Here is an 18,642-nt window from a genome sequence, read left to right as displayed (position 1 = left end):
CATTTATCTGCATCTTTACTACTAGCCCACTATTATCATCTGATCATATTCCTACAAGTCTACAGTTTGGTCATTATAACCTGACTTATTGTTTTTACTCTTCTGATGCACTCATGACAACAGTGTTTGTTTAAATATCTTTGGGTTTTAGACTGTTGGTTTAGGACAGGGATATGCAACCTGTGGCTCTTTAGCCCCTCTCCAGTGGCTCCCTTTGGCTTTGACAAAAATTATACAGACTTGGATAATGATTATTTTTTACCATTTTAATTTTAAATGTATAGCCTATACACCAAATAGAAAAAATGTTTCAACATGTCATCAACTAAAATGTGCGATTTTCATCTGCAACCTTTTGCCTTTTCCTCTAGATTTTTTCCAAATCCAAAAAAGGAAAAGTTGGATATAGAGAATTTCACAGTTATGTGGACAGATCTGACAGATGTATTCACCGCCACACCCTACTGCAGAGTAGCCACCTTGTGGTAAAATACATTGTAGAATTCTATTTCTGACTTATTTTTAATGTTAATATTCTAAACGCTCAAGTTGTCAGCATTCACAAATATGTGACACTTTATGATACACAGCAGCGAAAGGAAACAGACTTACTTAAGACCTAGGCTTTCAAATATGTTTTGCAGCTCTAGAAAGGGTTTTTTGGGATCAAAAATGGCTTTTTCGATAGTAAAGGTTGCCGAACCACCCATTTAAGAAAACAAGTAATTTGAAGATATCACCTTGGCAGTAACAATGGGCACCATTCACTATTTTCTGTCATTTAAAATAGTAAATGATTGTGGTCGTGGGAATAGTAAAATGATCAAGACACCTCTCAACCTCTGAATCGTTGCACCAATGCAACCTGGTCTCATTCCCAGGGTGTCAAAATGCTCCGTTTTGGCACTGTCCGCGGTGTCACCTTTAAGCGTTTGTGTGAGATGCACTGGACTTTCCACCACCAATGTAAACCCTTCTGCATCATTATTAGACACTCAGAGCAAGTGACGTAGTGTAAAGAGTGCGCAAGGCAACTCATGCTGGGCGAGTCCAACAAACAGTGAAACTCGAAACCAAAAACAACATTGTTTGTGACATTAATGCCACTCAAAATGCAGGGATTTTAATGACATCCACAATCTTTTCCTAACCATAGCTAAGTTTTGATGCATAATCCTAAATGCCGAAACCTTCTTACCACTCCTTTTGTGCCACTCAAAGCCAGGTGATTTTTACTTACGTACATCTGCAATCTTTTCCCAACATAGGAAAACCATCTCTTCCCAACCGTAGTTTTGTTGCCTAACCCTAAATACTGACACCTTTCTTACTGCCAACCTCTTCTGCACAGAGATACAATGAGATACAAAAGGCTGCCCCCGTCATCATTTTAGTAATGCTGGGGCTTCATGTGAGCTCACATTTCCCTAATTTCACTTTTGTTCAGTTATTCATATATGTAGGTCTTGTAGGTCTAGCCTGAAAAAACAACCAAGTTTGGGTTAAAAATAACCTGGTCCCAAACAGAAAACAGCTGAAATTAACCTGATGAATAATGACGAGACAAATTAAATTGTAATTTAGTCTCATTATCAGGCTACAGGTGATGGGTGTTGCTGCTGAATATGTACAGCTATATGCTCACTAAGGAATATACAGTGGAACCTCTGGTATTTAGACCTGAAGGGAGCTGACCTGAGTGAAGTGCAGACCTAAATGGCAGCTTAAAACTCAAACCCATTCACCCCTCAAGCAAGTAATTTTTTTTTCAGGGATCTCTCAATATTATTGCATGACTTATCCTTACTGTGTAATACCCTCTTATTTCAAACAAGAAATCACTCTATGCTCTACAAATGACCCCCTCCTAAATAAGAAGTTCAATTTCAATGGGTTTAACCTCAGACGACCTGCGCAAAATACTTGATGCATCATTTCAAAGTGGTTTATCCTGACTTAAAATGTTTCCATGAATAAGTAAAATAAAAAAAAGGGCTGTCACTTAAAGGAACGAGGACCGAGAGAGAGAAAAGCACTTACATAATTGAGGGGGTTTTCAGTTGGAGATCATATCAAGGAGCTTAGCCAAGTAATATTTTGGGAGGAGGTTGCGAGGAAGCTGGTGCGAACTTCTTGCAAGCTCACACGATGCCTCTGTCCTGACAAACACACTCACACACTGTTCATCTGTCCATGTGTCTGTCTTTGACTTCCTTTTATTCCCACACACTGGCACGCACACCACCCACGCAAAGCATCAAACTCCAAATGTCAAGGAAGGGTTCATTAAAGATAGATAAGAGTGTGAGAGTCCCTAAAAGCCCTAAAAGAGAGGAGGCCCTGCTGGGCGAGGTAGGCGGCAGGTGAAAGGGTGAACAGGCAGGTCAGCTGTACAGTAAATGAGACAAGGGTGAGAACCAGGAAACGAGCCACATTTCAGCCAAGAGTTTGTTTTTATTGAACCCTGAAGCTGTCAGGGGATTAGCAGAAATTTGATGCTGACGAGAGGGTACAGCCTTGTCGTCTTTACATCCAGATATGGCAGGAATCTGTCAGGTGTGACGAGTGTCAGCACTCATGCCAAGTGAGGAAAAAAAAAAAAAATACACCTTGGGCTCAGATTGAGCTCCAGAGTTTAACCCTGCAGAGCGTGAGAATGGAGAGCATATGACAGAGGATGCAGCTGGAGGTCTAAACTCACGCCAGTCGCCAGCCATGAAAATGCTGCTTATAGCTACAGGAAAACGCAAAATCATAAATTGTATATGGGTCATAGTTATGTTGGTAGTTTTGCTTCCCCAAACTTTCCCCAAACTTTGGGACTTACCTGGTTTTCTTTCTATTTTACAAGCAATGGTCGGTTCATTTAAAATGAAAATAAATACATCTAAAGACAGACTTTCCATGCATATCATTTTGGTACTATTTGTCTAGGTTTAAGATACCAGTCTTGGAGTGAGAGTCATTTTGTGATTTGGGTGAACTGACCCTGAAATGCATTTTAAGCCAGGGCTAACATCAGTGTACCTGTGTGTGTTGCGGTGTATCATACTGTACCTTGAGCAGTGTAGACCAACTCGCTGTAGACTGAGGCGGGGATGATAGGGGCAGGCAGGTCCTGAAGGAAACCTTTGAGAGCATCAGTCAGAGAAATCACATCATACTGGTCCAGGTCCACTGAGACTGGATCTGAGAGGACAAAAGACAGGGAGGATGACAAAGGAGACGTGTTAGAGATTATATTTATGGTATAGTGATTGCTTTTTTTTAACTTTTAAATCTCTGACCTAAGCACGAATGGGTCACTGAACAGGCCTACTTAGATTATAGGCCCAGGGGCCCAGATAATCGAGAGAGCCTTTTAGAAAATTGACTATCATTAACATTTTTCATTGCAGAGTCTAAGGACCAAAACACATGCCATTCGGTAAAGCTAAAGGAATAGCCATCACATTCACTTTTAGATGTTGCAACAAGCAGGACATCATGACACCTTCAAAACAACTGTTTGTGTCCTCAGTTTTCTGTGGGACATTTAAACTTAGTGATGCGTACAGCCGATTTGTAATTTTGGCCCTCAGACTCTGGAGAGACTCAGATGAGCCTTTTGGGCATTGGTGCCAAATGGGTCATAGCCATATTCAGTCCATTACTCAGTCCATTACTCAATCCAGCACTTTGCTCTAAAACAACACATCTTGACAACCTCTTGCCAGATCAAGGTTATTTTAAATTATTTTAAAATGAATTCTAAATTTCCATAGAAGCCTTAGATATTCATGACCCCAATCGGTAGCTTGACAATCAGACTGAATTGCCTCTTAGTTTCACTTCATTTATTCGTGTTTCACTGAAAGTTAACTGAAATGAATCACTGAAAAAACCTGAGATGTGGGCAGTGGTTTAGAGATCTGGAACCATGCAAAAAAAAAAAAAAAAAACACTGACTATTGTATCATGACAATGTCATTCTGAAATTATGCACCCTATTTCTGTTAAAATAGTGCTGCCGATACTGATGGTCCCATTAGGATGAATAGTAATATTTTTAGTCACCATCTCTTTCCTCCAGCACTGCCATCTGGCCAAACTGTCAACTCCCTACACAAATGATCTTATATTTAGACAGATTGTTGTGAGAAAATGTCATGATCTTCAAAGGATGAACTCTTGTACAAGCTAAATGGATAGTTCAGATTTCTTTAAGTGGGGTTATGTGAGCTACTTATCTCCACTCAGTGTATCACCTACAGCAGACGTCAGTCAGCACGCTCCGAATTTGGAGAAGCAGGCTGGATTACAGCCACAGAAGACAAGCTATGTACTTCTATGGACAGGGGCAACATCAAAAACACATCACCTAAAAAAGGCCTAACTGAGCTAAGTTGACGCTATGTTGAGATACACTGAGGATATATTGACCAATTTACCTTATCATCAGACAGCCCCTTTCCTTCAGCACTATATTTTCTCAACCGTAGAACTTCCATATTCCTATGTAGCTCTGACTTTTGGCCTTTTCACTTTCCCTCTGCAAAAGTTCTGCTGAATATTTTGTTCATAAAGGTATCCTTTTGTTTCCACAGTGAATGGCATTTTGTCATTGCTGCCCTAATCACTTTTTTTTTTTAGGGAAGGAATATGGAGGGAACACGGAAGTTGTGTGGTTGAGAAAAGTTAGTGCCAAAGGAAAAGGGCTGTCTGACAACAAGGAAAGCTTGAAAAACATTCTCAGTTTAGTGCCCACTTAGACTGATGTTGATTTTTTTTGGGTGGGACATTTGTATGTGGCTAAAACAAGTTTTGCTGCTGACCCTGTCCACAGAAGTACATTATTTAGTGTCAGTGTTGGCACTCCTGCCTCCTTCTCCAAACTGGAGGCTCGGCGACTGCCATCTACTGTAAGTAATATGCTGATTATGATAAGTACCTCATACAACCCAACTTCAAAAAATCTGAAATACACAGATTTTGGGGGTATATTGGTCAGAATAATCTGATTTTCCATGGAAACAGGTAAAGAACAATGAACTAAAAATTAGTAGCAAAATAAACTAGAGTGACTATACAAATAGCTCAATTTACTAGCTTAGAAGTAGTAAGCAGAACTGTAGGAATTAATGGGTCCCTGCTTTGGTTAAAAACTGGTATTGGGTCAGTGGTTGTCTGTTTGCTTAAAGTGTGTCAAGACTCATGGTCAGCTGTCTCTGGGAAAAAGGAAAACTGTCACTCCATCTCAGATAAAAAAGATGCTGAGATGTCCAACAGAAAGAGAATTTTACTAATCTTCCGCTGGCAGACAAAACAGATAAGAAGCCTGCGTGTGTTTGCGTGAGAGTTTCAGCAGATTAGCAAAGGACAAACCACATGGCGCCACAGGACGTCTTTTCTGTCCTCCATCTTTCACCTCAACCTTCCTCCTCTACTCTTTCTCCACTTGTCCTCCCTCATTTCTGCTTTTAACCTTCCTCCCCCAGCTCCTCTTCTTCCCCTCCCTCCTTGACCTTTCTCCTGTTTGCCTTTTATCTTTCATCTTCCTACATCAGCTCCACTTGCTTCTCTTCTTAATTCTTTTCCATCCTTACTTCTCCTCTTTCTTCTCCCTTCACCCTTCATCTTCCTCAGCCCATCCTCCACCTCCAGCCCCCCTCCACACCATATGCACCAGACCCTCTGGAGTCAAAACGGCAGTTAAATCTCATTGATTTGCCCCTCTAACTAATGCCTGAATAAACTTAACCAATCACCACAGGCCAGTAACCCACCAGGCCATTAATATCAATGGATGACCTCTTCACATCGCAGTGCTGAGGCCTGTGTTATCGTGCAGTGATTTGTCTGGGGGATTCGATCATCCCAACACCCAGACAGAGCAAAGTTGGTGTTGCCATGGGACCCAGGCTCATGAAAAGATATTAATACACTTTTTCTTGTGTGTGTGTGTGTGTGTGTGTGTGTGTGTGTGCCTGTGTGTGGGTGGAGGGGTATTAGGGCATAAAACAATTTGATTCCTGAAGAGCAGATTGTAATTTGTTAATTTGAGAGTGCCGTTTTTTATTAGGTTGGGATTTGTGCTGGTGGTAATAATGACAGTGGTGATGGTGTTATATTAGTTTGCACTTCTGGCACAAAATATACTGGCAATGTTGGCTAATTATGATGCTTGCTGTAGTAGGGGAACTTACATACAACCAAGCTTCTTTCTTCTCTGCTAACTTTTCATTTGTTTGTGTCACTATTAAAATTATCTCTTAACTGCCCAACTGTCACAAAATCTAGAGGTGAAATGCTCAGAGTTTATATTAATGCAGGTGCACTCATCTATGCTACTTTTAACTTGCTTTAACTACACTGCACTTAGAGGAAGAATCATCATCAGCAACAAGTGTATACTTCACTCACAAAATAAACATTTGTAGGCTATGTCAGTAATTCACCCCACGTTAAGTAAAAATCCTGATTTTTTTTCTCACATGCCACCATGGTGAACGAAGAATCCAAAAACAAAGAAAATTCTTGATGAACTGGAGTAAATGGGGGTCACATTTAACAACACCAAAACTATATCAAAACATCCATTTGTAAAACTCTCATACAGCTCCTGTGGTGTAATCCAAGTCTCATTTATACAGTTGTATTCTCAGTACTTCCAAAACACATGCAAAACTTACTAATTAGAATACTCCTACATACAAATAGCGGCATGGACAAGCACATGTGTTCTAAATAGTAAGCTTTCAGGGAAAATGCATGTGTTTGGATCGACTGAGCACTGGATTAATGAGAATTGGATCATACTGCACAAGTTGTGTGAGTGATAGTTTTGCTGTTGTTAAACATAGTCCCCCTTTCACGCCAATTCATTGAAAACATTGGCCATTTTTGGATTACTTGTTCCTGTGGAGGCAGGCAACAAAAACAACGTTTTTGTCATTCAACGTAACCAGAGTTGGGTAAGGGTTACTTTAAAAGTAATTAAAGTACTTCACTGCGTTGCTTGTTTTTAAAGTACCCAGTTACTTTACTGTGTTACTCCCTGAGTAAAGTAACTCAAGTACTTTTAAAATATTTCCAATGTTACTCCCTGAGAAAAGTAACTCAAGCACGTTTTTGAGTTCTTTTGAGTATTCTACATTTCCTATTGGCCAATGGACCACAGGGCGCTAAGCCTACATTTTTTTGTCTCCAAAATTAAAGTTATGGACCACTTGCCCTTCACTGAGATCCAGTTCTCCCATCACAGCCGTCACTTTGACCAGTAGAAACACAGAACGATCTGCTGCCGTAGACAACTGTATGACAACAACACCCCAGCGTTTTTAATATTTCCTCTAGGGATGTTACCACACAGAGTAAAAGGGGGAAATGATGGTGTGAAACAGCAGAGGCACTTTGTCAACCCGCTGAGTTAACGTTACTGTCATTAGCATCAAGCTAGCAAACAATGGTACATCCTCACGGTTGGACATAAAGTAACAACATTAACAAATAGCGGCGGGGCTTTTACTCACCACAACTGCAGAGGCTCCCATCTTCATTTGAAACAACCTACATTATAGACGGTCCTTTATTTATTAATCCCTCTGTGTGTTTATATACCGTAAATTACCAAATAATAGCTGGGGTGTTATTTGTTTCAATCACTTAACAGACCAGGCGTTTATTTGGGACCAGGCGGCAATTTGGGACATGCGTTTAATTCCTTCCTCACAAAAATCTTGCTCAGAAAAACTGGGAAAATATGGTAATTTATTCAAATTCTTTTATTAAACCAGAATGACTTTAACTTTTACATGTTTTAAGAGTAAGATTACAGTACTGTAGTTAAACTTTTTTCTTCTTTTGTCAACACAACACTCTCACAACACTTTCAGGAAGGTAGACAATATAAGGCCAAATACTGAACAACAATGGCCAGATCCTGTCTGTAGCTATATCAGCAACTTGTTTTCTGAAACACACAGAAAAAATAACATGTACTGGTACATGAATTTAAAAGAAACATGAAAGAAGGCAACCTGAGTAAGACAACAAGAAAACTGGTTCAACAGCCTGTTGTAAGACCAAGTCCATGTCCATCCTCTCACTCATCCTCTTCATCAGCATCCACCTCCTCCTCCTCCTCCTCCTCCTCCTCCTCCTCCTCATCATCATCATCATCATCCTCAACTACCAGTTCGTTTTCAAACTCTTCACCCTCATCTTCCTCCTGCTGCTCAGCTTCTCCATCATCCTCCTGCTCTCCTTGTCTGGCCTGAGCCAACATCTCTCTCCCTGCAGCACATGGCTCTCCTTCTTTGAAGCAGTGGATCAAATGGTCCTCACTGCCATCACTTGCCACTGTCAGGCCACACACCTTAAAGCACAATATTCCAAAAACGTATATTAAAATAATTATAACATTTACTGTTATAATATATATATATATATATATATATATATATATATATACACAGTACAGGCCAAAAGTTTGGACACACCTTCTCATTCAATGCGTTTTCTTTATTTTCATGACTATTTACATTGTAGATTCTCACTGAAGGCATCAAAACTATGAATGAACACATGTGGAGTTATGTACTTAACAAAAAAAGGTGAAATAACTGAAAACATGTTTTATATTCTAGTTTCTTCAAAATAGCCACCCTTTGCTCTGATTACTGCTTTGCACACTCTTGGCATTCTCTCCATGAGCTTCAAGAGGTAGTCACCTGAAATGGTTTCCACTTCACAGGTGTGCCTTATCAGGGTTAATTAGTGGAATTTCTTGCTTTATCAATGGGGTTGGGACCATCAGTTGGGTTGTGCAGAAGACAGGTTAATACACAGCCGACAGCCCTATTGGACAACTGTTAAAATTCATATTATGGCAAGAACCAATCAGCTAACTAAAGAAAAACGAGTGGCCATCATTACTTTAAGAAATGAAGGTCAGTCAGTCCGGAAAATTGCAAAAACTTTAAATGTGTCCCCAAGTGGAGTCGCAAAAACCATCAAGCGCTACAACGAAACTGGCACACATGAGGACCGACCCAGGAAAGGAAGACCAAGAGTCACCTCTGCTTCTGAGGATAAGTTCATCCGAGTCACCAGCCTCAGAAATCACAAGTTAACAGCAGCTCAGATCAGAGACCAGATGAATGCCACACAGAGTTCTAGCAGCAGACCCATCTCTAGAACAACTGTTAAGAGGAGACTGCGCCAATCAGGCCTTCATGGTTAAATAGCTGCTAGGAAACCACTGCTAAGGAGAGGCAACAAGCAGAAGAGATTTGTTTGGGCCAAGAAACACAAGGAATGGACATTAGACCAGTGGAAATCTGTGCTTTGGTCTGATGAGTCCAAATTTGAGATCTTTGGTTCCAACCGCCGTGTCTTTGTGAGACGCAGAAAAGGTGAACGGATGGATTCCACATGCCTGGTTCCCACTGTGAAGCATGGAGGAGGAGGTGTGATGGTGTGGGGGTGTTTTGCTGGTGACACTGTTGGGGATTTATTCAAAATTGAAGGCACACTGAACCAGCATGGCTACCACAGCATCCTGCAGCGACATGCCATCCCATCCGGTTTGCGTTTAGTTGGACCATCATTTATTTTTCAACAGGACAATGACCCCAAACACACCTCCAGGCTGTGTAAGGGCTATTTGACCAAGAAGGAGAGTGATGGAGTGCTGCGGCAGATGACCTGGCCTCCACAGTCACCGGACCTGAACCCAATCGAGATGGTTTGGGGTGAGCTGGACCGCAGAGTGAAGGCAAAGGGGCCAACAAGTGCTAAACACCTCTGGGAACTCCTTCAAGACTGTTGGAAAACCATTTCAGGTGACTACCTCTTGAAGCTCATGGAGAGAATGCCAAGAGTGTGCAAAGCAGTAATCAGAGCAAAGGGTGGCTATTTTGAAGAAACTAGAATATAAAACATGTTTTCAGTTATTTCACCTTTTTTTGTTAAGTACATAACTCCACATGTGTTCATTCATAGTTTTGATGCCTTCAGTGAGAATCTACAATGTAAATAGTCATGAAAATAAAGAAAACGCATTGAATGAGAAGGTGTGTCCAAACTTTTGGCCTGTACTGTATATATATATATACTGTTACTCTCTCTCACACACACAAACAGACTCTCTCTCTTTCATTTACAAACAGAGAAACTCACACACACAATCACCTTGAAGGATTTTTTCACCACCTCCGTGTCCAACTCCTCCCAAGCTTTAAGCACCCAGGTGACAAGTAGGCGGCAAGCTGGGGCTCTCATGTTTCCTCCAGCGGTGTCGGTTTTGTCCGCGTCACCGGCCATCCAGCTGTCATATGACTCGTGCAGACTGGCTTTGAACAGCTGATTACAAACAACGTCAGATGCCTGGATGTAATTTGTACATCCTCCCGGTATCACAGCCATAGTTATCTTGTAGCCCCGCTTGAGCTCCTCTTTAGTGGCCTGGCTGATGTGGCATCGGTAGGAATCCCAGATGAGGAGACAAGAGCCAAAGTTGAATTTCCCCACAACTTTCTTCAGCCAATCTGCAGTGAGGTCGTCATTCATCCAGCCGTTTTTAGAGGATGCTATCACCACTCCACCAATACTCTGCATCGCCTTGACTTCCCTGACACCTCCTTTGAAAACCACAAAAGGTTTCAGTTTGGTCCCGTCCGCTTTTGCTGCCAGAACAACAGTCAAGTGGCTCTTCTCGTGGCCTGTAGTTTTCAAAGGGACACTGCGGGCCCCGCGTGTCTCCACAGCAGTGGACCCGACCATGTCAAACCACACCGCAGTTTCATCCATAGCTATGATGTCTCTGTCCGGTATCTTCTTTGTTTCAGTCATCCAAGATGAAAATGTCACAAACTTCACCAGCTTCTCGGTGAATTCTCTGGCATCCTTTTGGGCCATAGTTGTACGTCTTCTGCAAGTGAAGTTGTTGCGGCGGAGGAAACGATTTAGCCATCCAGCACTGGCGGCAAACTCCTCATCTCTGCTGTCACTCACGGTGGCGTACATTTGTTTCGCCATCGCCCGGATCATTTTACGGGACACTCTCTCGTGGCGTGCCCGTTTGCCGATAACCCACTCCCGCATGTTTATCTCAAGCTCCTCGGAAGCTTTCTTCCTACCTCCACCAGGCAGCCTGGCCCTTTTGCTGTCCTCCTCGGACAGACGCTGAAGCTCAGTTTTATTTTTTCGCCAATCTCTCACTCTCTTGGGATCGACAGAGAAACGTCTAGCGGCGGCTTCTCCCGAGTTTTCCTCTGCATATTTTATGACAGAAAGTTTGAATTTCACGTCGTACTTTTTAATTATTTTTTTGCTGCACTGGAGCCATGGCGATCATCGATGTGATATTGACAGAAAGCAAGCACAATAGCCTACGTGAAAAAAGCGTGAAGAAGAAAAACGTGCAGTGTCAGTGGTCAACGTCTTCTTCTTTGTTCTAAAAAAATAAATAAATTAGACCCGGCGTTTATTTGGAACCGGCGGTTATTTATCAAAATATACACCTGCACCCAGCATTTAAAGGGGACCCTGTGGTTATTTGAAACCTGGCTATTATTTGGTAATTTACGGTATTTACTTTTTATCTGCTCCATTGTCTTTCTAAAGTTAACATATCGCACCGTCATTTCAAACTCAACACTTCCTGAATTTCTTTCAGATTAAAAGCCCCTTATAACCTCGGCTGAGAGAATCCCTCTAGTTTCTAGGCTCTAGTTTCCCGGCGCAGCGCAGGGTGGCGAACCCTGTGCAGAGCTAGTTTCAAGTAGCGCAACCCAAGGCGCGCTCAGTTTGGTAGTTTGGCAGACCGAGGTGCGCTGAGATGGGTGTGGCGGCGCAGCAGGGGGAGGTGTCAACAGATCCAGCTTGGCGCAGTGACAGTTTCGTGCCAAAAGGCTTCGCTGAAGGTGTGCTAAAAGCTCGCCAGCTGAAACCAGGTCTACTGTCAGCGCAGGGGGAGCGCAGCCGGTGTACGCCGAAGTTAGGGCTGACCGGCGGACAGTGCGCACACGTCACCAAAACCTCACAGGCAGGTTTCCAGAATGTCAGGCACATTAACGATGCAATAAATACCCAAAAAAACACTATTCAATGCAACTATCTGCAATCAGCACATAAATGTATCTCTATATCGACTGTCCTGTCACATCTGATGCTAGATCAAAGGGGATTGGCACCGTTTGGCACCGTTTGGCACGTGTAATGGAAACCGAACCTGATTTGATTAACACAGCTGCAAACTAATGAGTTCACATCCCTCTCAGCCAGCCACAAACAGCCACAGCATCAGATAGGGAGTATATATTCAGCATCTGTCACCTTCTAAAAGTCAAAAGAAAAGAAACAGAGTGAGACTGCGAGAGAGAAAGAGAGAGCGCACGCACGCACAAGAGAAACGCAACATTGATTTACAATTGTGGTGACCTCCTCCCAGGCTACCTTTGCATCATCAGCCCGTGGAGGTCTGCTCGCAGTTCCGTATATTCGGCCTAGCTACTAACTCAATTTTATGAGCTAAATAGCTTTTTGTTTATTTGGTTCTTTTTATACCTTTTATCCTATCTTACTGTTTTAGTCCCTCAGCTTTTAGCTCCAGTGTTTCCTCATGGGGGCCTACCACACTGAGAGTTGTTCCTGGTCTCCCGATGGGGGTGCCGTCGGGAGACCGCTCTGACCTGGGTGGCTGTAAGACACTGCACCTCGGTGTGGGGCCTCATGTCTGCCCGGGTCGGGGTGTCTCTATGGCGGCGCTCCCTGTGGCCGTGGACCATGGGCCCTCTCGGTGTGGACGGCCCCCAGAGGTGGCTTTTTCCTTGCCTCGAGTCTCGGTGCTAGGCCATGTCTCTTTAGTGATAGCTTGTGTGTGTGTGTGTGTGTGTGTGTGTGCGCGTATATGTATATATATATATTTACGTATCTATGTGGGGTGGGAGGGTTGGGTTTTCTCTTTTCTTTTTGTTTTCTGTTTTGGATCTTTGTTGTTTTTAACCTCTGTGAGGCACTTTGTGTTACTGTTGTATGAAAAGTGCCATATAAATAAAGTTGATTTGATTTGATTTGATTATCATCTTTTTCAGGTTTCACAGCCCCAGACTTGAGTGAGAAATAACACAGATCTCCTTGTTTGATTTGGTGTAAGTGAAAAGCTTAGTCCCTCTGTAAAAGCAGACCTCTGTGTATCTACCTTGTGTTGGACAATAACAATATTTAGGTCTGCACAAAACAGGATTTCCAACAAAGCAGAAAGTGTATGTATGAATTTGGGCAATGTGTTGGCTGGTCATGAGTTATTAATGACTTCAAAGAGTGGAGGGAGGCAGCAATGACAAAAAGTGCTTGTTTCGGACACATTTGCTGAAACACAACTGTCTGCCTTTCCCACGCTAACAGGAAAATGGCCTGATTGTTCACAAGAAATGCACATGACTTCTTTGAAGTCACTGGGTTAATTATTTATTATCAGACAAACATTATCTGGGCACAAATAAGCAAGATTTTCAGACAATTGTCCATAGGCCTTTCACAGACTGTTAAGAATGATTATTTTTAATCCATGATGGGAAATGCAGACAGTTGTTTTGAGGATAAGCAACAGCAGCCACTTGTTTGTGTATCAGACACCATGAAAAATTGGTGACTGATATCATAAACCACCACATAAACTGGTGGCATTTAACCAGGATCTGTCTGTGCCCTGGTGGGATGCTTCCTCCTGACTGCCCTCCAGAACTGGATGTGAATGACCCATTCTTTGTCTGGTTAGTCTTAGCCTGGCAAAGTAGGGTTCAAAACAGACTAGCCAGACAGGAAGAGTGGAAATGTCATTGTGCAATTTAATGGAGACAATAACAAGCTGATTTGTAGCCACAATAAAAACAGAACCAGTCTACACTGTTGCAATTAGAGCATGTTTAAACTGATTTTACATCAGCATTTATGGCAGTATAATTTCCACCCATTCATTTCAAAAGAATCATCACCATCAGTGGACATGGAATTAATGTGTTTGACCAGTTTCAAACTGTCTCAGTGCCTGCTTTTGAGGGAATGGAGAACCAGAGGAGGATATCACACCTATCACTGTTCAACCAAATAAAGCAAGCTTTAAATGTAAGAAGGGAGTTGACAATACAAATATGTCTCCTGCATAAACTGTGGACCTTCTGTCTAGTTAGCAAGTCAACTAGCTTGATGTGCTATCATGGCTAGCTAGTGCTGGCATTTTTCCAGCTAACTAGCATGTTAGCACTAGATCACCACCTACAGTAGCTCACCAACAAATTCAGCCAATGGGATTTTTGAATGGGTTTTTGGGTAGAAGCCTGAAATAAGCTCTGTAGTTAACACTGACTTAAGAGACTTTAATGTTTTGTTCTACAACATAAAATACCTCATTAAATACACCAATCTTGAATTTTGATATTTTAGGTGTCATAAAAAAGGCTGTCACTAATAAGTGGCTAAATGAGACTACAGAATGTCATCACACAAAATACAGCTTTACAGCCTTGTTGTGATGACGGCAATGAAGTTATGCGACTGTAGTGCAGTTCGTATAGCCTTAACATTAGCGTTTTACTTCTGGCGATAGCATTTACTCTTCAAAAATCATAAAAGTGGTGCTCCTTTGTGAAGATTACCTTGCTAAACAAAACCAGTACGTATCATAAACTTTTTGTTCCCTACAGAGTTTATTTTTGGCAATAATCTGAAATCCAAATGAAAAATCCCACTGGCTTTTTGACGAGGGAGCCAGGCATGCCTAACAGCCTAACACAAAAAACGTCATCCCCACAGCACTCCATATTCACATCATCACCAAGATTCTAAAGCCATCTATTTCTCAAGGACATGCAAATTTATTTAGCTGTAATACTCGTCTGTCTACACGCTGTGGATGCCCTTTGGAAGTACAGTGTGTGTGTGTGCTTGTTGGTCAGTCTAAAAAGTGTTTAAGCTCAAAGGGAAATCCACAGATCTATGTTATGTGTTTTTCTTCCATGGAGGACAGTAAATCCCCTTATAAAAAGAGGCAAGTGTCTGCTGGCTTGTTTACTGCAGAATATCACCAACAACTGTTACCAACTATGAATCAGATGCAGCCAGCATTAAATCCAGAGGTTCCCAGCAATGGCTTCAGAAGTTAAGTAAAACACATTTCTGTCTTTCCTGCTGATGATCTTAAAGTTGCACTAATCCATACTTCATTATTAACAATGGACCAGATGGCTATTGGTAGTTTAAAAGTTGTAGCTTGTGGGGACTAGTGTTGCACGGTATACCAGTACTAAAATAGTACCGCGGTACTAGAGTATTCCAAACCGTACTATACTGCATTTGGAAAATACCGGTACTTTGAAATTGATTCAATTCATTAATTTAGTTAATTTATTTTACTCATTTATCCACACAAACGCCTTTCTTGTTCGTATTGGAGCACAGATTGCACAAGTGGCGTGTAAGACAACACCTCTATCAACATCCGCAGCTGCCGCACGTGAAAAAAGACAAGTGAAAGTCTGCCTTGCAAAGGGAGACAACACAAGACAACACAAACTTGGTGGAACATTTGAGTTATCAAACCATGACGTCCGTACCGAGGTACTTACCGAACCATGATTTTTATGGTACCGTTACACCCCTACTATTTATTGTTCTAAAGGTTTGTATCCAAAAGGACTTTTCCTTAGGAAGAGTACCGAACAGTATCGAAAAGTATCGAAATTCATATTGGTATTGGTACCAAAACAAGATTTTGATATCGTGACAACACTAGTGGGGACAAAAGCCATATAGAATTATTGTCTACAGTTACATTTCTATGAATCTTTTTGGCCTCTTTTAAACTCATACTTTGGGTTTTACAGCACATGTACTGTTTAATTCAGTCACTGCGCTCTCATTAAACTTGTTAACAGCCATAGCAGCGGCTGTTTTTAGCAAAAAAAACCCTCACTGTACACTATGTGCTGAGAACCAAACAACAGACAGACAAAATCAGACAAAATCTGGTGAACAAAGTGGAACATTTAGCCGCTAAAGAGCCAGATATTATTCTCAGGAGTTGGTCGGGACCAAACCAGAGCTTAAAGAAGACACAAACAAGACTCAAATTGCATGCTAATGTTGATACCTTTTTTTAACAGGCATCTGTTTGCTAACATATCAGCCTTTACTACTTTGTAAGGTGAAATTATGAGTGTTTTAAAATGTTAAGACAAAAGTAACATTAGGGAGCAGGAGCCTGGCTCTGCTGGATTGAGGGGCATGGTGAGGTATGCCGGGCAGAACGGCCGAAGTCAGCAGAGCAGCTTTAATGACATTTGATGAAACAGAGTTGTACTCTGGGGCCACAGCCAACGCAGCATCATTACACTGCTCACTGAGGGACTGAGGGAACGAGAAATCCCCCAATCAATTCAGTCCTCGATCTTCCTGTCTCTTTCTCTATGTCTCGATCCCAAGTTTAAGTCTTAATTCTGTCTCGCGCTCATCTTCTACTTTCTCAGGACTTCCTCCCAGAAAACATCGCCTTTTCTCTGTTTACATTTTTCTTATGCTACGTCACCTATCCTATCACACAGCAGGAAGACTGATATGCTTTGAAGATTCCCACTTGTTTGCTCAGCTTAGCATTCAACCAACATGTCCTAAAGACAGATGCGTAGAAACACACAAATCTGCACACATGCCCATGTGTACACGCATACCCAAATAGGTGATTATTGATTATCACTTCCTGTACATGTCTGTAATTCGACAGGTTCTGACACATTTTTCTGATTTTCCTCCCAAAGGAACAACTTCAACCCATCACTTCATCTTCGACCTGTCTCTGTCTTTCTTCTCACTCATGATTTCTCTCTCCATCAACTCTCTCATCTCCTTCTTCTTCTTCGTTTTACCTCCCTCCTCTGCCTCTTTCTAATGATAACCTTGCACACACATACAAACACACACATGCACATTGCCAATTTCCTCTCCATGCTTGATCCATCAGTCAGCTAATCAAGGCTCTGTCTGACACTGGCTATGGATCAGTCGACAGATGGGCAGATGAATGAAGGGGTGGATGAATGAATAGGGTGAAGCCAGGTCAATAGTCAAGAGCAGGATCTAGATATTTGTGTGTCTACACAGGATCCATTTGGCAGGAACAGTTGATTGGCTTCGATGAGACTGGGTGGAGTGTTAGATCTGCATTTCCTGTTTAAAGGTTAAAAGGGAACTACACCCATTCTCAAAATTCATACATGTTATTCCTATAGTCTAAAACAAAATATTAGTGGAAATGAACAGCTCTCTCCCAAATCTAAAAGCTGGAGACTGAAGAACAACATTCTGTGGGTCCACAAAATCAGGCTCCCATTCATTGTCTATGGAGCAGCTTCAGACGTTATACCCTATGATATTCATGTTCACAAATATTGACTGAACTTTTCTAGGCCATGGAAATAACATATTGGAATTCTAAATTTTGGTGGTGTTCCCCTTTAAATAAAGTGATTTCACTGAGGGTACTTAATTAAAAGAAATTATAAGTGTTCTATATAATGAGAAGGAACAAGAGAAAAATGTGAGTTTCAGAGCACAGAGTTTGTTTTTGAAATATTTTCAATTAAAAAAAATTATAAATCTGTCTTTAATTTAAAACTGAAAGAAAACCAACATACCTCGAGACCAGTAGAAATGTGCTACTCTCTTGTGCCACACAATTGTGCAACACAAAAAAAGATAAAATATTCTCAATTTTTTTTCAGTACAAGGCAAAGAATTGTACCACTTGTCATTGTCATGCTTGGCCCAGGCAGCCAATCAAATCAAGTAAGACGCTGGATTGACTACAGTTTTGATGCCGGTAGATGTGGCAGAAACAGTAGGACAATGGCAAATGCAGACAAAAGGTTGATATTAGCAGTATTCACTTACGATGAAGGTCACCCCATTATTCAAATAACAATCAGGGAGTATAATACTGTTTACTATGCCAATAAATAGGCTAGTTAGCTAGGTAGCTGTTGGACTGTGAGAGAACTATGGAGTATGTGAGAGGAGGGGGAATTCATATCTCATGATGAGATAGTTTCATGTTGGACATTGTCTTTGGGAAAGAGAAGAGAGAGAGCATGTACGGGGGCATCGAGGAGATAATAGAACACTAATTTTGTTGTGTGTTTTTCCTCTAATCATATTTAATCAGCCAGTTGCGCAAGCATCGCCGCTTCACAGGCGTACCACACTGTTTTGCCAGATGGGCTTAGCCAAGCTTTTTTTAAGCATCCGTGCCTGTAGCAACACGTCTTACTGCGATTGGGGCCTTATTCAAGCATAAAAGAAAATTGGTTACATTATTCTTCAGCTCTGTCAAAGTACCTTTAAACAACTCCAAAGCCTCCATAACACACATTTCTCATGGGTTTAGCTTTAGGGCCCATTTATACTTCCTTTACATACAAAAATAGAGGGTGGAGTAAAAAGTGTCAGACAACAATAAACGTGGCGACGGTGGAAAAGCGTAATATTGGCCTACCTTTTAATGGAGGCAGCTTTGTAGATAGTGGTGGACTGCGATGACATTTAATACAATGCGAAATGTGGATGAAGGACTCTTTTTCTGTATTACTGATTTTTGTTTAAAATGTC

At 41.6% G+C, this 18,642-nt stretch overlaps 1 protein-coding gene across 2 annotated transcripts in view; it reads right to left on the bottom strand.

The window, feature by feature from the left end:
- pik3r3b (phosphoinositide-3-kinase, regulatory subunit 3b (gamma)) overlaps window positions 1–18,642 on the bottom strand; it is a 311,005-nt gene that overhangs the window by 154,480 nt on the left and 137,883 nt on the right. For both annotated transcript variants that reach the window (XM_033622190.2, XM_078169045.1), the window contains exon 5: window positions 3,058–3,189. In XM_033622190.2, the coding sequence (XP_033478081.2) occupies window positions 3,058–3,189 (132 nt within the window). The remainder of the gene's footprint in view (window positions 1–3,057; window positions 3,190–18,642) is intronic.

This window comes from Epinephelus lanceolatus, chromosome 6 (genome assembly GCF_041903045.1).
Source record: "Epinephelus lanceolatus isolate andai-2023 chromosome 6, ASM4190304v1, whole genome shotgun sequence".
NCBI classification, from domain to species: domain Eukaryota; kingdom Metazoa; phylum Chordata; class Actinopteri; order Perciformes; family Serranidae; genus Epinephelus; species Epinephelus lanceolatus.
Note: the sequence above shows the minus strand (reverse complement) of the source record. Positions and strands in the feature narration are given on the sequence as shown.